The 23,081-nt window shown below is 35.6% G+C and overlaps 1 protein-coding gene across 4 annotated transcripts in view; it reads left to right on the plus strand.

The window, feature by feature from the left end:
* Positions 1 to 23,081, plus strand: part of Dennd4a (DENN domain containing 4A) — a 145,044-nt gene that overhangs the window by 78,954 nt on the left and 43,009 nt on the right. For all 4 annotated transcript variants that reach the window (XM_004628802.2, XM_023712455.1, XM_004628801.3 and 1 more), the window contains exons 11-14: positions 1,446 to 1,546; positions 4,506 to 4,724; positions 6,483 to 6,628; positions 22,141 to 22,274. In XM_004628802.2, coding sequence (XP_004628859.1) covers positions 1,446 to 1,546; positions 4,506 to 4,724; positions 6,483 to 6,628; positions 22,141 to 22,274 — 600 coding nt within the window. The remainder of the gene's footprint in view (positions 1 to 1,445; positions 1,547 to 4,505; positions 4,725 to 6,482; positions 6,629 to 22,140; positions 22,275 to 23,081) is intronic.

Below are 23,081 nucleotides of genomic sequence, written 5' to 3' on the forward strand. Positions count from 1 at the left end.
ATGTGGTGCTGGGGGATTGAACCGTGGTCCCTGATGCTTTTGCTAAGCTTGTTCTAAGTAGGTGCTTTAGACCACTGAGCCATCTCTCCAGCCCTCCAGAAGTATTTCTTAATGTTACCCTTGAGTTAAGTAATTCAGTCTCATATTATTTCTTTTCTGAAAGGAGCAAAAATAATTTTTCTACTTCTAGGAAGCTAGGAAGCTAAGTATACCAAAATATTCTGATCTCTATGAATCATAACTTTATTAAAAGTTTTCTACAGTGCTTTTACTAAAATGTATAAGAAAAATCTTACACTAAGATTTTCCTAATATTGTGTTTAGACACTCTTAAATGAAGATTAAAATTAATTTTCACCATGTTAAGCTATTTTTAATTAAGAAAATGTTTTAATGTTGGAGACAAAAGCAGGGGGAAAATAAACAACAAAAAACACATCATACTATTGGGAGCTTGGCCAGACCTCTGATCTTCTAAAATGAGAATATGGCAAAGGCTTAAAGAAAAGAATGGGATATGATTTTTGGGTTCCAGGAGCTAAGACAAAACCTTCTCTGGATTGTCCATATTTTATTGGGTTCCAACCAAATTCATGGGGAGAGGGAATGAGAGGAAAAGTGAAGGGAATAGCTGAGGTGAAGGCAAGAAACTGGGCAAGGCCTTGTGAAACAGAAGATCAAGGACATTCTAAGCAGTAAATCTTAGTGATTGAGAGAACTGTCTTTATCTCTTAGACCGCAGCTGTTGCTCTCCTTGGCTGCCTCAGCTGTGATGCTATCTTGTCTTCAGAACACTGTGGTCAGCGTCTTAACCCTAGTTCCCAGCATCACGCAGTAATGTACCATACATTTTAAAAATAAGTTTGACTGTTTCAACTCTGTAGTTATGTTCACAATGAGGACAGAAGAAACCGAAAGACTTTGATTTCTGAACACCAAAAAAGCAGATCTCTATAAAGCTTTTAACTAATACATTGATTCACTTAAATTGACAATTTTATTTATTTTTAAAGAGGGTACAAATTAGAATTAAAACAAAAAATTACAAGTGATACAGATTAAAATGACAATTTGAAATCTAATTTCTTTATTGTGTAACAGCACAATACAGAATAAAAAGTGAAACTTACCATTGTATTTAAGAGAAGGGGGAAAAAAATCTTGTGGTAATTAACATGAGTCCAGTGCAAGTGTAATATATTCAATACTAATGTAATTACTTATGCTATATTTAATGGTAGGTTCTACCCTTACATAAGTTAATCTAAAATTATTCAGCATTGTAGTTTATCCCTATAGTAGTTTCTTCATTAACGAGTATTTTGTACATGCTTCATTTTTTAAATTCAGTATGTATTCTTTTTCCCCCTTTTAAAATTTAGCAGGTATATATTTTGCCTCAAAGTCTGTGTAACAAATATGTTGTCATTGTCATTTAATCTCAGAACTGGTGACAAGAAGAATGTAGCCTGGAAGATTCTTCCAAAGAAGCCATGTAAAAATCTGATGAACACACTGAATAATTTGCACCAGCAACTTGCTAAATGTAAGTGAGTAGGTAAGAGGGAAGAATTTGATATGAGAAAGGGACATACGTTATGTACAAAAGAATTTACCTGAATGAAAGCATTTTATATTCTTTAAAAATGAACATTAAAGGAAAATTTGTTAGAAGCTGCATGGGAGATTGCAAAATATATTTTACCTCGTACAGATTTTCATAGAACCATCTTGGAATAATAAAATTCAAAAGCATATCAAAGTGGTTGTTTTGCTTAATTCTACCACTATTGAAGTAACATGAAAAAAAGAAGGGTTTCATTTGTATATTTTCATCATACATGCTACACAAAGTTAGTTTTGAAAGTCTGAGTCAAATGATTTGAACTATGTTAGAGAAGGGTGATGATTTCAGCGGGGTGAGAGCCGCTTAGGTTTTTTATCTGTTACTTCAAATAGTTTGAAGATAAGCTTGTCAAAAGCATGAATGAAACTAATTAAAATGAAAATTGATGAGGATGTAAACTATTCAGGAAAAATTATATAAGGGTATATTTTGATGTAATCTAGAATTACTAATAAAAACAAACTTTGATTTCTTTATTTGATTCTCTTGGTAGAACAGCTGTGACCCATTCAGAATCTATAATCTAATTTTGTTTTTTCCCCAAGAACCTCTTGCTCAGCTACATCCCAGCCTTTCTTGATTTTGAAAATTTTGAGATAGGGTATCACTTACTTACCAGGTTACCCATACTGGGTTCAACTTTAAATCCATTTGCTTCAGCCTCCAAGAGTGCTTGGATTACAGGTGTGTACTGCTATGTCCAGCTGATCTAATCTAATGCAATATTTATTTTTGTGAAGCATGGTCAATAGTGTTGTAGCAATCTGTAAGGTTCTCATTTGTTACTGAAACGTAAGCATAGGAAGTAGCATACAGCTTTAAGGGTTCAACTTACTTATAGTATACTTAGAAATGGAATGGAAAAAGATAATGTTTACAAAGTAAATTTGCTAACAAGTAGGTAGTTCCACAGTAGCTCAAAAATGTTGGGATATTTTTACTTGTGCATACCTGTAGTCCCAGCTAACCTGGGAGGCGAAGGTAAGAGGATTGCATCTTAGAGGCCAACCTGGGAAACTTAGTAAGGTTCTATCTCAGAAGTTTTGAAAGGGCTGGAGATGTAGCTCAGTGGCCAAGCACTTACCTAGCAGGTACAAGGCCCTGGGTACAATGCCCAGTGGGGGTTTTTTGGTGGTTTGTTTTTTTTTTTAAATTACTGAGATATGAAAAATAAATGACACCAGTATAACAAAATTTATTTCATGGAACAGATTGTATACATTTAGATTTAGTAAGCTAACCGCTTTCTACAAGTACTTGTACTTTTGAAAAACTGACAAGTCCAATAGCTCTTGTAGCCACGTTTAAGTATTATTAAAACAAAAGAAATAGCCCATTCAGCTGTAGCAAAGGGCAGAATCTTAAAGCTTAGAACTGTAGACACTTAAATAATACAGTGCTGTTATTTGAGTGTTGAATGTCAGAGCACTTCCACATACGTTCTTCTTTTATAGTTAAAAGTATGAAAATGAATGCTGAGGGAAAGGGACTACTAGCCTGTCACAGAGCACAGTTAGTGAGGATGATGCTGGAATTGAAACCCAGGCGTTCTGGTTCCAAAGCCCCTATTCTTTGTAGTCTCTCTTAAACAGTAAAAACTGTCAAACTCTCCCAAGATGATTAATTATTCCTTGTATTTAAAAAAAAAATTCTTAAATTTTGGAACAATGCCAAAACTTTTTTTTTCCTGATCCTCTGAGAGTAGATGCCCTGTCACTTCTGAATAGTTTGTATTTCAGGTTTCCTCAGTATCCTTTCTTTGAAAGCAATTCTTGAATTTTCCTTCATCTTTTGATTTATTTATTTTATTTTATTTTATTTTTTTTGTAATACTAGAATGCTGGGGCTTAAACTCAGAGTCTTTGCATTGAGCTACATCTTGAACCTTTACTACCTTTTAATTTTGAGACAGGGTCTTGCTTGGTTGCCCAGTATAAGCTTAAACTTGTGATCTTATCTGAAGGTTCTGCAGTTCTGAGATTTTAGGCATGTGCTCCCAGACTTGCCTATCTCTTTTTTCTTTTTCTTTCTTTTTTTTTTTTTTTTTTTTTTTGCAGAACTGGGGATTGAACTCAGACCCTTGCGCTTGCCAGGGAAGCGCTTATTCCACTGAGCCATCTCCCCAACTCCAAACAACTAAATCTTTTTTTTTTGTGGAACCGGGGATTGAACTCAGGCCCTTACTCTTGCCATGGATGTGCTTATTCCACTGAGCCATCTCCCCGGCCCCTTGGCTATTTCTTGATACTTGTGAAAGACACTTCTGTTATAGAATGATCCATGATGTAAGTTTGAATGTCCTCATGATAGTTGCAGGTGATGTATCTTTGGCAGGAATGGATGCGGAAGGGATCATGTATTCCTCTCATTGCTTTCTTACCAGGTGGCCCTTTTCAATTTATCTCAATATTGATGAAGATACCCCTTTGATTACTTCATTAAAGTGCTATCTTACCAGGTTTCTGTCCTGTAAAGTTATTCTTTTGTTACCTATTGGCTTTAGCATTGAGCTGTCCAGGAAGAAGGGAAGTAGTTTTTGTGTTTTAATCTCTATGTATGTTTATCCTGAAGCCATTTATATTTTACTAAAAATAGTGACAGGAGGGAGTTGCATTAACTCTGTGACCAGTTTATATGCTCATTAACTTTTTATTCTGATAATAAACAAGAATACATTTTATGTTTAACTACATATAAAGTATTCAATAGAGCGTAGAAAACATTATAGCATACTTTCATAAGGCTTACATACTATGAAGCTGTGTAAATAGTTGAGGTCATATGAGCCCTTTTGAAGCCACAACAAATTTACATTGATATTATTAGAGTATTAGTTTTAACAGTTTGGAGTGAACACTAATACTGTATTTCTTCACAGTGCAACAGAGACCAAGAGATGATGGACTAATGGATTTAACAATGAATGACTATGATTTTAATTCCGGAAAGAGGTTGCACATGATAGATTTGGAAATCCAAGAGGCATTTTTGTTTTTCATGGCTTCTATTCTGAAAGGGTATAGATCATACTTAAGGCCAATAACACAAGCCCCTTCTGAGACAGCAACAGATGCAACCTCTCTTTTTGCCCTCCAAGGTGAGTGATTGCATAGTTTTATAGCTTTTGTCTTACTGAGCTTCACCTTGTGATGATTTATTTGCTCTCTGGGTTGATAGTCCATATTTTTCAAAATACATAACTGTTTGAAGGATGTGTGAATAGCAGCTCTGTTGATCCGTTTCCATAGGACTGATCTTTCTATGGCACATTAAATATAATTCTGTTAGCAAGATACACAAAATAAATTATTTGAGAAGTACAGAGCCCCATAGTCATATGCATGGTTTTTCACTTTGTCACGTGTTGAAATACCAGTGTAGCAGTGCCTTGATTCATGAATGTGTTTGTCAACAGTTTAGTTCACAAACAGAAGTGTTTGGCAAAATTTTGTTTTTGTTGGAAAACTTTGCTTTGGAGGACAAACATGACCACAGCCATTTTTCCTATATGAACAGAAAAATGGGCATCTTCTCCAGAATCATAGAATTAAGTTTGTGAATTAAGGCACCACTCATCATTCTCATCTTTCAGGGCAGGCAGGCAGAGGAACCCCTGGATGTTTACCACAAGGTTTGGGCAGCCTTACTTGTTTTATTGTACTGTGCTTTATAAATGTTGCTGTCACTGCCACATAATGAAAAAGAAAAAAATAGGTTGAGAAGATCCGAAGTATAACTGCTATCTTAATACATATTTACTTTCTTCTGTAGTATTTAATATTTGAAAGAAAATTTAGTAGTACATGTTGATGCTTCTAAATGCTCGGCACTTAGCATGCAGAAGAGATGGAGCTTACGGTCAAAAGGATGAATGATTACAAAATATGAGTGAACAATTTTAGTTTACAACTTTAAATTATGAAGGCATTTTTGAAGAAAAAATGTCTAAGCCATGATAGCAAAGATGAATAGAAAAATTAGCAAAAAGGGAAAGTGAGAGTTTCAGGCAGAGAAGTTCTTTCAAAGCCCTTGAAGCTGGAAAGAGCTTGAGTTCATAGACCTAAAAGAAGACCAAGAACAGTGTAGCTGAGCATAATTAGTAAAGTGAAGTCAGAAAGGAAACTTTCACTGTGATTTGAAGAAGTAAGGTAGTCAGGTGTGGTGGTGCAGACTCGTAATCCCAGCTAGTTGGGTAGCGGAGGCAGAAGAATTGTAAGTTCAAGGCAAGCCAGGGCTATCTAGTGAGACCTTGTCTCAAAACAACAAAACAAGAAAGAAGGTAAAATAAATGATAATCAGAAGGAACATCCTTTAAAAAGACATCTATGTTGTGTATAAGGGGAGTGTGAGCACATGAGGATATGCATGTGCATATAACATGCAGAGTTTGGTCAAAAATAGCAATAAATGTTTCAAAATTTATTAATTTATGTGTAACCTTCAGGGCAATGAGGAGAGCCAGGCATGATGGTGCACACTTGTAATCCTACCACCCAGGAAGCTGAGGCAGGAGGATCATTGCAAATTCAAGACCAGCATGGGCTACAGAGTGAGCACAAGGCCAGCCTAAACTGCATAGTGAGGCCCTGTCTCAAAAGGACAAAAAATAAAATAAAATAAAATGAGGAAACAAGATAATTCTGATTGAAAATTTGAGATATCTAGGTTTATATTCCTTTCCTATTGCTTTTGTATTTGTCAGATCATTTTCCTACTCAGGAGTCTTAGCTTCTTTTCCTGAGAAATGCTTAGGAATATGGGCAGATAGGGGTGACGTGTTGATCATGGTGATGTCAAAAATTCTATGAATCAATAAATAATACATGTTCTCATAGTATGTATTCATGTTCAACAGCTTTCTTAAGAAGCCGAGACCGATCACATCAAAAGTTTTATAACATGATGACCAAAACACAAATGTTTATTCGCTTCATTGAAGAATGTTCTTTTGTAAGTGATAAAGATGCAAGCCTGGCATTTTTTGATGATTGTGTAGATAAAGTAAGTAACAACATGTCTGTGGTGCTCTAACTGCTATAAATGTTATGAGTTAGTTTCTATTTATAGCTTTTCACAAAATCTGAATTCTATTTTAATAATTGACTGTTTAGAATTAAAGTTTGGGTGGTCTGCTAAAAACATGGCTTTTAGAATTATTTTGTAGAAATATATTGACCTGTGGGTTTTAATATAAAACAGTGAAGTTCCTTCCTAAACTTGTTTGTACATGTAGAGGCTGGGAACTTTTTTAAGCCTTTTAACCTCTTAATATAAATTAGGTCCTTAATTTATATGTCTTCTTTTGCCTAAGGAGGCTCTGACATGCTGAGTGTAGATGAATAGCGTAATAGATATTTTACATGACTATTTATACAACTGTGAGTGAATTTATAGATTTAATTTTGCTGGCTTAAATGCATGGATGAAACCATCACTTTTCCCTTTTAGTCATAACAGCACTAAGTGAGGTAGAGCTTGTTGGCTCCCCATGCTGGAGAGAGAGGACATGGAAAAAACAGTGATCTAGAGAAGGAGTGTCTCACCCTGAGTAGGCAGGGAAGGGTAAGCAGCCTAATGTGGGTGTTGGAGACCAAGCCAGGCACGTAGAACATCCATGTGGAGGCATGTCCTGTGTGGAGAACAAGAGGACAAGCAGGATAAAGAGGGTGTCCATGCTGTGGGAGCAGATTGTTACAGGGCATCAAATCTAAATAGAATGAGAGAATGTCTACACAGAGGGGAGAATAATGTGGTATGGCAGAATCTGAGTAGGTGAGGAAAGTGTCCCTATGGGGTGGGCTCAGCAAATGTGATGTCACAGTTTGATCTGGAGGAGGGAAGTATCATTATAGAAGGTATGTAGTTTGGTCTATAGAGGTTACCACAGCAAGGAAAGTCACAAATATAGAAGTGGATAAAATTAAAATGAACGTTGGAGTGTTGGAGTGGAATTGGAGGTTTGGTGTATTATTGGCTTTCACTGACAAGTAATTAATACAGAAGTAAGTATGTGTCTTTGTCTACATGCAATTATATTTTCTATGAACATTGAGAGGACCTCTAAGCAGTCATAACCTAATAGTAATGTATAGCTGGTGTGCACAGTTTTTGACTTCAAAATACTATTCTCAAAAAAAAAAAAAATACTATTCTCAATTAAATGAAGAAATAATCTTAGATTTAGCATAGAGAAAGTATAAGATGAACCTTAAAGTATTTTGAATTAGAAAACGAGGGATTGTTTCTACAATAGTAAAGACATTATTAAAATACCTGCACAGAGAAACCAATTTGAAGAAATTGCCACTTGCAAATCTGGGACAACTTGAACATCAAGCATTAGTACCAATGCTATTGGATAAAATAGGAAAACATACATCTATGCAGGTAACAGTTGATCAGTTTAGAATCCGGTGCATAATTTGTTTCATTTATACTGTTAGTTTCTTTTAGTTCATTAAAAAAAAAAAAAGCTTTATACTATTTGTTTTTGCAAATATCTTTTGTGTAACATTGTACTTTGAAAATAATAACAGTATCATCACTGTTCTCATTATTTTGTTATGAATTTTTTTCATTTAAAAAAGTCAAATGAAGAGCAGGACCTAACATAGTTATAAATTAAGATCCTCCAAAATACATGTTAATAGCAAAGGAGGAAAGGATAACTATCTGGTGGAAAAACCTGGCAAATGCTACTTTATAATTATGTGATCAAAGTTAACACCCTCAATAACCAGACAAATCAACATCATGTGCCCCTAATAAGTGGAGTGAGAACACAGCATCAGTTCTACGAATCTTCCTGCCAAAGATACATAAGCTGTACATTAAAAAAAATTAAGAGATGCATAAACTGTATAATCTCAAGGAAAACCAGACAAACAGGAACTAGAGACATTCTATAAGGACCTGTTCTGTAATTCAAAAGGGATCAGGTTAGAAAAAGAAAGGAAAACTTGAGAAACTGTCCTAAACTGAAATAAAGGCACTTTACAATTAAGTGCAGTCCATAGTTCAGAATGGATCCTTTTGGTTGGATATGATCAATAAAAGTTGAATGCAATTTGGAGATTAGATAGTATTAATATATTAAAGTTAACTTCCATTTACATTGTAATCATGTAGGAGGTTGTCCTTGTTTGTATTAAGTACATATTAAAATATTCAGGGGTGATGGGGTGATCAGGTCAGCTGCTTACTCTGAGTGAGAAAATAGTTACTTGTGCTATACTCAAAACTTTATATGTGTATCCTGTTCTTGACTGTAGGCCAATGACAGTGAAAAAAGGAAGAAAGCAAAACCTTATCATATACTATCTCAATTGATAGTTGTAAAGTTAAAGAAGTCTACCATTTTCAAATGTATGTAACTGAAAGAAAATAGAAGGGGCCCGGGAGATGGCTAAGGGCCGGGGAGATGGCTCAGTAGAATGAGCGCTTGCCTGGCAAGCGCAAAGGTCTGAGTTCAAATCCCTGGTTCCGGGAAGAAAAAAAAAATGGGCCCGGGGAGATGGCTCAGTAGGATAAGCGCTTCCCTAGCAAGCGCAAGGGTCTGAGATCAATCCCCGGTTCCACCAAAAAAAAAAAGAAAATAGAGATTATTTTTGGCAGAGCAGCAAAAATATAACACATCCCTTAATATTCAGAAATTGCCTCATGTTGTATGTTATGGGTCGGTGCGGTAGAGGTCTCACTGAGATTAGTCTTTCTCCAAGTGAGCCCAGAGCCTCAGAAGCATCTCACATTTATTGAGGGGTAAAGGCAGGCTAAGGAATGTGCATAATTACCTAAGTAAATACAAACTATTATCATTATTAACTTCAACCATTTGCCTAACACTAGGTTTACACAAATGCTAGCCGATAACATCTCAAGCAAGGGATCAAAGGACTGGGCGCCTGTAGGAGAAGCTGTTATCCGCTGCCTTGGGTCCCAGCTTTCTGGGAATTTGTAAACAGATGGCAACCCTCCTCGGGCTCAGTCCAGTGTTCTTTGCTCTCTTGGGACATTAGGCTTTTGTCTCAAATCTATATCTCTACAGTCTCAAGTCTAAGTCTGACATGAAAATGTCCTTTACTGTTAAGTACCAAGTGTGTCTTATAAAAATGAAACATGATTCTCAGTATGTACAGTGGTGAAAAACACTATTTTGAGAATCAGGAGTACTTTAATACAACTATCATAAATATGACTAGTCATTTATTCTTTCAGTGTTTCCTGATCTGTGTTTTTGAAAGTACTATGAGGAGAGATAACTATAATTACTTATCTCACTGGTATTCAGAGTAGGGTGGTATAAAAAATCCTACAAAATATTACAACGATTTATATTTGACTAGTATTATTCAAATTTATAGATTAGTTTGGTTTTATTTCATGACATAGAAACACTCAGTTTTTAACATTTAAAAATTTTATTTATGTATTTATTTGGTACAGGTTCTCACTATGCAGCTCGGACTCTTAGTGATCATCCTGTCTCAGCCTTCCAAGAACTGGGATTATAGGCCTGTGCCACCGGGCTCGGTTTTGGTGGCTTCACAATGCACCTGGAGTCCTGCTGCACAGCAGACCAGCATGGCGTGCAGTACTGGGGATCAAACCTGGGTCCTTGTGCTTGCCAGGCAGGCACTTAGGCCGCCGAGCTATCTCCCCAGCCCACTCAATTTTTCAGTGACTTATGAATAATAGTGGGAACAGGTTCACATCCTTGTTTAGGCTTGTACCTCTCCTTTTGGTTTAGGACATTTGAGCAATTATTGATGTAAAACATACTTTTTCTGGTGCTGATAGAGAATTAGTAAGTTAAAGAGCCGGCGAGATAGTTCAGCAGACTAAGCACCTGCTTAGACAAGACCAGGGACTGGGATTTGATCCCCAGCACCACAGGCCATGCTGGCCCCACCCTGGGCTTGCTGAGCTGGTGACTGAGACCTGAAGTGGTAGCGCATGCCTGTAATCCCAGAACTGAGAAGGCTGAAGACCGGAGGATCACTATGAGTGCAATCTGCATAGTGAGACCCTGTACCAAATACATTATTAAAAAAAAAAAAAAAAGAATTAATAAGTTAAAAGATGCCCAGAAATATAAACTCTGCCCTTTAGGGACAGTGAGATAGCTTAGCGGACCAAACACCTGCTTAGGCAAGCACAAGGACCAGGGTTCACTCCCCAGCACCACATGCCATGCTTGCCCCGCTCCTGGGGCTCATTGAGCCAGTGACCGAGTCCTCGGCGCAGTGATGCACACCTATAATTGCAGTGCTAGAGAGGCTGAAAACAGGAGGATCACTGTGAGTCCGAGCTGCGTAGTGAAACCCTGTACTAAAATCAATCAATCAATTAATCAATCAAACAAACTTTGCCCCTTGAAACCCTTATAAATGGCAAAAGAGGAATACATGTCATTACCTTTTTAGAACTTACTTCATTTTGCCATAGAAGTACTCATATAAATGATAGTTAACTTTAGTTCAAATGGGACAGAAGTAGTGTTATGCCATAGAAATAATTTTATATGTGTGGAATGATACTCAAACCCCTTTTGAGAACATGCAGAAATCAAATTTTATACTATGCATATATAATACAGTAAATATACCCTTGAACAGTATACTTTGTTTATTTTTGATAAATATATTTCCATGTGACTGTGACTCTACAATATAAAACATTTTTATCATTTCAGAATGGGCTTTATTTTGAGGCAAGATGTATTTTCTACATTTTAAACAATATTTACAGATGGGTATTTGGAACCCTGCCTTTTATAGGTTGAACTTTGCCTATTTAGTCTGAGAAAGGCATAATATCCTAGCTTTTGACAAATTTTTCATTGCAGTGTCGTACCAAGAACTTATTTTTCAATATTTTAGTCCTGATTTTAAGTTTACCTTATTTGGTGCTTATAAAATTAAATATTGGCAATAAATAGGTATGTCCTTTTTTTGCCCAATAAATAGGTATGCCCTTTTTACACCCAGATAAATCTTTACAGTACTAATGAAAACCAGATATCACGGGACTGGTGAGATGGCTCAGTGGTCTAAAGCACCTACTTAGAACAAGCTTAGCAAAGCACACGGACCACGGTTCAATCCCCCAGCACCACATGCCAGCCAGCCCCGCCCCCTGGTGGGCTGAGCTGGCCACACATACACACACACACACATAAATAAATAAATAAATTTAAAAAAAAAAAAAGAAAAAGAAAAAGAAAACCAGATATCATAACATGCTTGCAACATAAAAATATCTCATTTTGCATTTGAATGTATTTAGTGACAATATTAAGAGTGCACATTATGGAGGCCTAAATAGGTATATCTTTAAAAAATTCTCTAAATTCTTTTTCACTGGGATAATTGTGTTAGTTTTATATGTTTCTTTTTTTTTATTTATTTATTTTTATTTATTACATTTATTTATTGTGTGTGTGTGTGGCCAGCTCAGCCCACCAGGGGGCGGGGCTGGCTGGCATGTGGTGCTGGGGATCAAACCGCGGTCCCTGTGCTTTGCCAAGCTTGTTTCAAGGAGGTGCTTTAGACCACTGAGCCATCTCTCCAGCCCCAGTTTTATATGTTTCTGATTAGCATTATGTAGTGTGAATGTTTTTCCCATATGGTGCTAGGTTTCCATTCCTCTTGCATATGGACCTATAGAGTGTCTCTTATGAATAACATCGTACATTGTGAAATAGTTGTTCTTTATGCTAGGCTAACTGAATCATAAGGAACCACATTAGTGAACGGGGTTTAGTTTATAGCTTGCTCTATCCAGTAAATTTATTAAACTACATGGGAACCCTGAAATTGTGGTAGGAGTATAGCCCAGAAGAGATAAATCTTATATGGTTTCCTTTTGGCCCATTTAATGTATCTCATTCCTAAGCTTTTCTTTTAGCTAAACTCATATAGTGTCATGTTTTGATAAATTATTCACTAATACTGTAAAATATACAAGACTTATAATTTTACTAGATACCTAGGAGATGGTGTCCAAACAAGTATATCTTAGTTAAAGTAGCTGATACATTATGTTGTCTCTGCTTTCCTGTCAGTCACGTGCTATTGGTGTGATGCGTGTCAGTGCAGGAAATAACTGGGACAGTTCCTTAAAAAAATTCCAAGAAGTCTTAAAAAATAAATTTCATTAAATGTATAATTATTGTTTCTAGGTATACATTTTCCTAAAATGTCATTTAGCTATTCAAAGTGTAGATCTAACAAAAGATCACCTCCTTTACTGGGTTAACATTATATTTAAAGATTTTAGTGTCTAGTCAGAAAATTAAAACTGAGAATGCTTTAATTCAAAGATTATTTTATTATATAAAGTCAAGTATCAAAATTTTTAAATTTATCTTAATAAACATGCATAGTTGGAGCTGAGGTTAATTGTAACCTTAGTGTTAGTTTAGCATAACTTCCTGAAATTTAAGTAACTGGACAATGTTACTATCATAAAGAAAGATAGGAAGGTAGGTAGATAAATGGGTGGATTTTTTTTTTTTTTAAAGACAAGATCTCACTATATATTTCAGGCTGGTCTTGAACTCACGATGATCTTCTTGCCTCACCCTCTTGCGGGCTGGGATCACAGGCACACACCATCACACCCAACCTGCCTTATAACTACAATCACACAATAAACACGAAAAGTGCTTATTTTTAATCTGTACATGTTTTCTCAGTATCAACAACATCTTAAAAATATTCATTTATGTATAGGTTAGTTGAATGACTTTGAGCTCTTTTTTTTTTTTTTTTTTTTTGGTGAACAAATTCTCTTACCCCTGGCAGTTTAACTCTGAAATTAAGTAAAGTTAGTTGTAACTATTAACTGTTAAGCCTGTAATGAATGAGATTGAGCAAAAATAAGATATTTCCTTTTTTAATCTTAGCTTATCCAAACAAAATATTTGACTGACTTTAAAAACCAAAGTAAAGAGGCTGGGGAGATGGCTCAGTGGAATAAGTGCTACCCTGGCAAGCGCAAGGACCTGAGTTCAATCCTTGGTTCCGCAAAAAAAAAAAAAATAAATTAAAATAAAATAAAAAACCGAAGTAAAGCCAGGCATTGTAGCACAGGCCTTAATCCCAGCTAAGGCAGGAGGATTTCAAGTTTGAGCCATGGAAAACTTCATAGTAACTTAACAAGACCCTGTCTCAAAATTAAAAATAAAAGTATAGGGATGTAGGTCCATGTGAAGGCCCTAGATTCAAACTTCAGTACAGGAAAAAAAGATCTAAGGTGAATAATGCTGGATAGAAATAAGAAAAACAATATATGAGAATTATTTGAGTTTCATTTATGACTAATTTAAGAACCATGTGTTCTTGTTCTTCACATGGTTATATTTTAAATCCTTACAGTCTGTTCCTGTAGAATTGTGCTTAACTGAGGGCAGTTCTGTATAACAAATAATCTGGTAAATTTTTTTCCCTGGTTTTTAAGGCAACTCTTTGCAGTGTTTTCTGAGCATATTAATGTCTTGTGAAAAGTATAAGAGAATATGAAAATTAATTTTATCTTGCCGTGGGTGTTGGGTTTCTTTTCCTTTCAATAAAGGCAGATGTTACTGAGCTTTCCAAAAGATAGAGATGTGTAACTGGTAAATGCCGGTAGGATTTACAGCACAGCAATTTTTGTAAATGTTGAAATTGATGTGCAAGTAAAGGAAAAATATCTTTTAGCAAAGTATTTAATCTACAGAACAAATTTTTAAATTTTAATAGTCCTTGCAGTGTTGAGATTTTGAACAGTTATCCTGGACTCCAAGCATTTCCCAAAGAAACAAAAAGATTAGAGCCTGGCAAGTAGATACATGTCTGGAGAGAAGATATGAAAAAGAGAAAAACCATTAAATACATTAATAAAAATTTTAAAATACCTGGTACTCATAGACAGTCAACCTTACAGTATTTCACCATGGAGTCAGCAGTAGTTTCCAGCCTTCTTTCCTGTAACCTTGGGCAATTGTGTTAACCTTTTTGTTCACATCTGTCATTGCTGCCCTTGCTTATTACTTAACTCATTTGAGGTAGAAAGTACCTTCCTTGGTTTTGAGTAGCTTGTGGACACTGCACTTGACCAGGGATATGTGTGATTTGAATTCGCATTGACCTGTTCGTGTTGTTGTTTTTTAAAAGTATCTTTAGGGACCAGGGAGATAACTTGGCAGTCTGAGCACTTCCGGCCTGACAAGCTCAAGGACCTATGTTTGATTCCCTGGTACCTGATGCTGTGTTGACGCCAAGCTGGGCACCGAAACCGGGCGTGGTAGTGCATACCTGGAATCCCAGTGCTGGGAAGGCTGAGACAGGAGGGTCACTACGAGTCTGAGCTGTATAGTGAGACTCTGTACCAAATAAATAAGATTAAATAAATAAAAGTATTCTATGTTTTCTATTGAAAGTTCAGTTCTTTTAGCACATTTATTGAATTATTAAAGTAACAGGAAATATAGAAAATAAAGGGAGAAAAAACTCTTAAGCCTTATACTCTAATGAACAGTCTAGTCTACATCTTCTGCCAGTGTTTCTACATAATTTTGTTTTGTACATGACTAGATTATTTATAAACATTTATAATATTGCTATTAAGTGTTTTAAAAGTAAATTTACATTTTTTTTAACACAGTAAAACCTAACAGATTTAAAGGTTTAATAATTTCACCATACTCTCTTATTCTGTCCTTTCATCATCCTATTTCTGGTCCCCAGAGGTAACGACTTTCTCTTCAGCTATGTGTTGTCATTTACTTTGTAAATATGTTTTTAATGATGTTTATTAGCTTCATATTGTTTTTGCCATATTTACTACCACCAGCATTCTCCCAGTATAGACAAGCGTGAGCTTTGGTGAAGTAATTATAGTATTAATATTATTACCACTTTGGATGTAATTACAGCAAGGAAAGGTACGCATATGTCTAGATAATAGCTAAATTTCCTTTCATATAATGCATAGATTTTTCTCACAGTTTAATGACATCTGTTTTTGTCTTGTGACTGTTATTCATTGCTGAACTTTTGTACAGAAGTGAAAAGTTTATTTTATGTATTTATTTAGTATTTTAGGGAAGGGTCTACAGGGTGCTTAGGGTCTCACTACTAGAGTAGACTCCTTGTGATCTGCCTCTTTACAGCCTCCCAAGAAGAGTTTATTTTTTAAACACATTTCATCTTTTAAAAGTTCAACTGGTGCTTTCCGTTCTCTTTTCTAATCTGAACTGATTGCTTTTAGACTATCACCTGGCACTTCCTTTCACACGGTAACCACAGTAGTGACCTCTCTAAAGCTGGGGTTCCTGCTTTCTAGCTTTAGTACCTGTGCCCCACCTGTGTTATGTTGAAGCGTGTATTCTAATAGCTCACTGAGAAAAATACCTGGGGTACCTCTTTCTCTCCTCCTCCTCCTCCTCCTCCTCCTCCTCCTCCTTCTCATCTCTCCTTGTCTTTCTGTTCTTTTTTTTTTTTTAAATATTTATTTATTTTTATTTATTACATTTATTTATTGGATGTGTGTGTGGCCAGCTCAGCCCACCAGGGGGCGGGTCTGGCTGGCATGTGGTGCTGGGGATCGAACCGCGGTCCCTGTGCTTTGCCAAGCTTGTTTCAAGTAGGTGCTTTAGACCACTGAGCCATCTCTCCAGCCCTGTCTTTCTGTTCTATTCTATTGTAGTCTCTCATTCATTCTTTTCCTGCCTGAAAATCTTGCTTTTCTCCAGGACTTGATTAGCAACTTTGTTGGGTTAAACTTTTGAAGTCATTGCTGCATTGTGCTTTACTTTCCTCTCTTACTCGAATGCCAACTTGCATTCTGTTCCTTTGTGCCTGATCCCATTTTGCAAGCTTTTAAGATCCCTGATGTTCTTCCTGAAATTTCATAAGAACATGCTCGTTGTAGACCTTTTTTTTCTTCGTTGACTCAAATATGTGTCAGCTCTTTTATTCTGTAAATACATTTCTTTCAATTCTGTGGAATTTTCTTGCAGTTTCTTTGTTTTAGTTTCTTTTCTCAACTCTATTCTCTTTTTTTCTGAGACATTATTGTTTGGACATTAGCCCACCTAATGGGCTGATCACATGATTTTCATGCAATTTTTTTCAGCTGTACTCTTTGAGAGACTTCTTCAATTTAGTCTTTCAGCCTTTATAGTTTGTCTCTATGCTGTCATAGTTGCAGTTCCCTACAGAGTCACTGAATGTTCCTTTTTTTATATAGCATCTTGTTATTTTATGAGTATAGGCTTACTCATTTTAGTTACTGTGAAGGTGTCTTATTCCTCTGTTCTCTATCTCTTAATACATTTATCTGTATGTTTTGCACTTTTTAAGGTTACTTGTTTTATGTATGTCTTGGAATTTCTTTGGTTGGTCATCAAACTTGAGAAGCAAAATTGCTCATAGGAATGCTCTCTGAGAAAGTGGGGCTTGAGGCTTCCTTGCTTTTATTTATTTTTTTTCAAAGTTTTATTGATAAACAGATAGCAATGAGACAGTTTCAAATCCAATCGGAAGTACAGTTTCAACAAATAATACACTGCATATATTCTTCTTAGTGGTTAACTTCCTTGCTTTTAAGATGATAATCGTAAAATAATTCATCTACTTCATTGGAAGCCATGTAAGTTATAGTGCCTTGAACTTTTTTTTTTCTTTTAGGCTTATTCATTTTTTTGAGAGGTATCCTCCAATCTCTAGCCAGTCTCTATCCTTGGGAACATGTGCCTAACTGCTGGTTACTCAGAGTTGAGTGAAAAAGATAATTGAGTTTTTCTCCTTGTTGTTACATGTGAGCATTTACTTCACCTGTTTTTGGTAAACTCCTTCATCTCCCCCAGTACCCTTAAGGAAAAAACTCTGGCTTACTCAGGAAAACCTAACCTAGTCTTCTGTCAGCATTGGTGAGAGGTAATGTCTTGGGCTGGGCCGTGGATCTGAGAGTCTTTACTTGTGGGCTTTTGAATAATTCCTTCTGCTGCAGCCTCTCCTGCATTCCTAGTTCAGGGGCATCTGGCACTTGTTATTCCTGGCCTGGTGAAAGAAAATGGCATATGTAGTTTCTCTCTTCCTTCCCCTCCCCAGTGCCTGGTAAGAGACTTTCACTTTTGACAGGTCAGTGACTCTGTAGCTTCTAAAATGTTTTGAACTCTACCTCTGCTGTTGTCCCCCTCTCCAGTTCATTTTCTCTTTGAAGTTTTTTTTTTTTTCCCCCTCCCCGTCATCTTACCCTCCTTTTCATGAGGTTTCAGGAGCTACTAAAAGCAAACTTCACTTATCTTGTTCAACCAGAAGTCTGCATTATCCTTACTGTTTTCATTATTAATGACTCTATTTCATCCAGTGAACATGCCATTCTTTATTACATATTTTTAACATGTAGATGGCTTCCAGTTAGTTTCTATTACAGTCCTACAAAGACATGTTTTAGGCTGATAACTTTTTTCACATTAGATTATTTTCTTAAAACCATAATAGAAATACTTAAACACATCATGCTGTCTAAAAAAGATGGTATCAGTTTTGAATAGTGCAGGATATGTGATTGCTCAATTTACTGTATTTATTGCATTATTGCTAGTTTTACCATATAAAAGTGTTTGACAAGCTAAAAGGGGAAGATAGCATCTCTATGCTGATTAACTTTTAAATATCCCAACAGAATTGAAATAATTTGTTCTAAAAGCAATATATTCTGCCTTGTTTACATTTTTATTCTCTGGTAATCTCTAAGTAACATGACTTGGGAGTATGGCGGTTACTCTTTCAGCACTGATTTTATAGGCAGATCAGTGAGTGTCACTAAAGGGAAAACTCTATGCCAAAAATGGTGTTTGACTGAAAATAGTTTTTCATCAGGCCAGAGTAATGATTGGAGACATTCACATTTTGTGCATAACTTTAGAAGTGCAGATAGGTTTTACTCAGATGGGGGGTCTGTGTGCTGGAATAAAGAAGACTAAATTTGAATTTAAGAAAAAAAAGTGCTCTAGTATTAAATGGAGTATTTACTTTTGATCAAGATTAATTTCTTAAGGAAACAATTAGTGAGATTACTAATGGTGGAAAGGTTGTTTGTAAAAGTCTGAAGCTGATGGTGTTGGCATGGAGGCGACACTAATCACCCAAATTGTCATTGTCTTTCGTGTGATCATTGCTGCATTGTTGGACAGTTAGTCTAACTTCTTTTATAAATTATACAGTAATTTTGGGCACTATCACTATACATGAAGAAATAAAAAGAACACAGAATTGTGTCTATATCTACTGTAGCAGATCTAAAAAGTATGTAGGGATAAAGATTTGACAGGTTCCTGGAGAAATTAACCCAGTTACTTTAAGGCTTTGTTTTGATTTGTTTTGTAAGCATAGCACTTACCATGAACTGGGCTTTGTATTAAATGTTTTTCAAATATTACTTTGTTCAGTCCTCTTAACTATATGAGGTGGGTACTGTTATCATCTCAGGTTTACAAGTGGGGAGACTGAAGTGACAAAAATGGGGTGCCTGCCCCAGGATCACTGCTAATCAGCAGTAGAGCTGAGACCAGGAAGTCCCCTAGGCCATGTTTTTAATCATTGTCACCCTCACTCTTCAGTGATACATTGCCCAAGTGATGTCTCTTATTTTTGTTCATTGTTTATATAATAGAGATTGAATAAAAAATATTTTTAAAAAGTTTTTATTATGAATTTATTACTTTTTGTATTTATAAAAAATCAAATGAGGGCCAGCCAAATAGCTCAGTGGATTAAAGCACCTGCAAGCAGGCGCAGAGGCTGGGGGTTCAATCTCTGGTTCTGCCATGCTGTGCCCACCCCTGGGGCACCCTGAGATAGTGATTGAGACTGGGTGTGGTGACGTGTGCCTATAATCCCAGCTCTTGGGATGCTGTAAACAGGAGAGTCACTATGCGTCTGATCTAGTAGTGAGACCCTGAACACCCTGTAGACCCTTCCCTAAAATACAGAAAAAGAAAAAAATCAAATGAATTTTGGATTGAAAAATAAAGGAAAAAAATTGTTCATTGATGACAATACTCATACCAAGTTTAAGAAGTTTGTGCATGTGTGTTTGTTGTGTATGTGTGTGAGAGAATGCAAAGATGTATCTGCATAATATACTTACTGTTTTAAAATTAATCATAATGGATATATAGTTTAGCTCAATTTTTTTCGTGTATCATTATTTTGTGAACATTTTCTCTTGTCATTAGTTATGATTCACAAACATGCCCTAATGTTAGCTAGTTCACTTTATGGATTAGCATTAGTAATATTTTTAATCTTGGAAATTACAATATGTAGTATTGTGAAATTATAATCAATAATTTATATAATAAAATTTTGCACATACTTGTTAATAGAAAAAAACTTTAAACTTTTTTTGTTTAGTTTGGTATTTTATTTCCTTTTTTTTTTTTTTTTTTGCTATACTCTGTGTTAACTCCTTTTCTTTCTTTCTTTCTTTCTTTCTTTCTTTTTTTTTTGTTGTTGTTGTATTTTAGGGAAGGGTCTACAGGGTGTTCAGGGTCTCACTACTAGATTGGACTCGTGATCCTCCTGTTTACAGCCTCCCAAGAGCTGGGATTACAGGCACACACCACTATGCCCAGTCTCAATTGTTGTCTCAGCTCAGCATGGCAGGCCTGGGGATCAAACCCCCAGCCCCTGCACCTGCTTGCAGGCACCTTAATCCACGGAGCTATTTGGCCAGCCCTAATTCCTTTTCTTTAAAATATAACTTGTTGGGCAGGGAAGATAGCTCAGTGGTCTAAGTGCCTGCCTAGGTTTGATCCCCAGTACTACATGCCATGCTGGCCCCAAAACCCAGGGTGTGCCATGATGGCCACCAAAACCAGGCGTGACAGTACACACCTGTAATCCTGGCACTGGGGAGGCTGAGACAGGATCACTACAAATCTGAGCTGCATGGTGAGATTCTATACCAAATAAAGTGATTTTAAAAATATAACTTGTTAACAGTTCTTGTTCCCCAGTTTACTCATTTTGTCTAGTATACATTTTTTCTTATGAAAATACAGTTCTGTGCAACATATCTGTCAAATGTATGATAACTTTTTGAAAATTAGTATCAGTGTTCTGCTGTTTGATTTATGAGTATTGTGGAGCAATTTAAGCCCTGTGCAGTTTTCATTTTTTCCTAGTGTTTCCTTGCCGTACAGTACTACCTTAATATTGCTACTTAAATGCTTTCAATATTGATAGAACTAAGGTTTAATTCAAATGTTATCCTACATATAGTGTACTTTAAAAAGCAAGTGGAAGTTGTTACATTTAAAATAAATTTTAATAGAGTGTGCCTAAGGAGAGTCACATGGGGAAAAGACACTCTCTCAGACTTTCACAGAGAGCACATTGGCCAAGCAATGGCCGTGACTCATCCACATGGCTGACACTGACAAAGGTTCTACAATCTGAGGTACAGGATCTCAGGATAAATCCTGAGGGCATTTCACTGACCTTCTCAGACCCAAAAGCTACAACTCTTGTTGCACAGGTCCTGCTTTACCTTGGTCTTAACCATTCAGTAGAAAAGTATGAAGACGAAACATAGGAAGTAAAGCCATGCTGTTATGTTGAGCTGTGGGGGACTCAGGTCAATAATTTCTGACATTGCCAGTTAAACAGAAGACCCAATGCTATTATGGGCTACTGGACTCTTTTAGAATATTTTGCTGAGCGTACACACCTATAATATTCAATAACGGAACTTAGAAAAAATGGGGTATACCGATGAATGTCCATTTTGTATCTGTGTATTCAAAGTGGTTAGGATAGATATATAGTTACATTCTCTTAATGAATAGAATGATTTGTTCTAATGGTGTTTGTAAATAAGATCTCAGCTCTGCATCTTGTACAACAATTAACCACTAAGAAGAATATATGCAGTGTATTATTTGTTGAAACTGTACTTCCGATTGGATTTGAAACTGTCTCATTGCTATCTGTTTATCAATAAAATTTTGAAAAAAAAATAAAAAACTAGCTAAATAAAATAAAATAAATTTTAAAAAATATATAAAATAAAATAAAATTTAAAAAAACATTTAGATTCGATTTGATTTGAAACTGTCTCATTGCTATATGTTTATCAATAAAACTTTGAAAAGAAAAAAAAACATTTAGAGCTAACTATTCTAGTGTACACATTATAAAATATTTCTTGACTATATGCTCATGATTCAAAAGTACAAAACAATGTAAAGAGGTGTACACTGGGTTATCTAGGTTTTGTCTTGTCTTTATCCATCTCATTACTCTTCTCCATGTATTTCTTTATGTAAATGTAAGCAAAAATGAATATATGTTACTTTCCATTTTTCATGCTGAAAAGATAGTGTACTGTGTACAGTAATTTTCAGTTTGTTATTTTAACAGTTCTTTAGGATGCTTTTTTGAAATTGTTTAATCATTACCTGTAGATGGACCTTTGACTAAAAGGATTTTTTAAAATATGTATTTTTTAAATTCTTTCAGGTGGATATGGACAAGAGTGGTGAAGTACGACTTATAGAACTGGAGGAGTCTTTCAAAAGTGAACACACTGTTTTTGTAATACCACCTGAGATCCCCCATCTACCCAATGGTGAAGAACCCCCTTTACAGTACAGGTATTCAAGAAGCAGAATGTTTGAGGTTGAAAAAGAAGCAATCCATCATCTGTGACGTAGCTTTCTAAGGACTGTGGTATTTTCAAAAATCCAAACTTTACAGATATATAATTTTTAGGTGGTAAGCAAGCTTATCCCACATCCATTATTAAGTTTGAGGTTTAAATGGAAAAAAAAAAAAATATATATATATAGAGAGAGAGAGAGAGAGTTTTATGTAATACAAATTTGGGCAGTTCTCTGATTTATCTCCATAAGGATCATAGATGTTCCTCAAGTGATTATAGTTCCCCATTCACATGCAGCACTTTTATTGTAAATTTTTTGTTTTTCTTGTTACTAAAGATCATTTCCTCACTTTCACTCTCTTTCCTTCCATACACATGTTAACAAATGTAACTTTGGTCTACAAAAAGTTACATCTAACTTAAGGTCAGTATTTGTGGCTGAGATTGGTATGAGGTAATTTCTTAAGCCATTCATATTTATAAAAATTTTAGCTAATAAAAATTGAGAATTATTATAATTGATTCTTAAGTTAGGAGATTTTGTCACACACTGCTTAATGCTGTGTTCTTTCCTGCAAGTCTAGTGGGAAAGAGGAACAAATTCTGAACACAGTAAAGTAAGAACTATGATTAGACTAGATTCATTATTTAATTTTTAGCATTGTATACATTTATTTTTCCCTGAAATTATATTTCCTTTAGTTTTAATTCTCCAATAATGCTTATTTTATTTTTTTATTTTTTTAATTTTTTTTTTTCAGAACGGGGGATTGAACTCAGGCCCTTGCACTTGCCAGGG

This window comes from Octodon degus, unplaced genomic scaffold, assembly GCF_000260255.1.
Source record: "Octodon degus isolate 3935 unplaced genomic scaffold, OctDeg1.0 scaffold00026, whole genome shotgun sequence".
In the NCBI taxonomy this organism is placed as follows: domain Eukaryota; kingdom Metazoa; phylum Chordata; class Mammalia; order Rodentia; family Octodontidae; genus Octodon; species Octodon degus.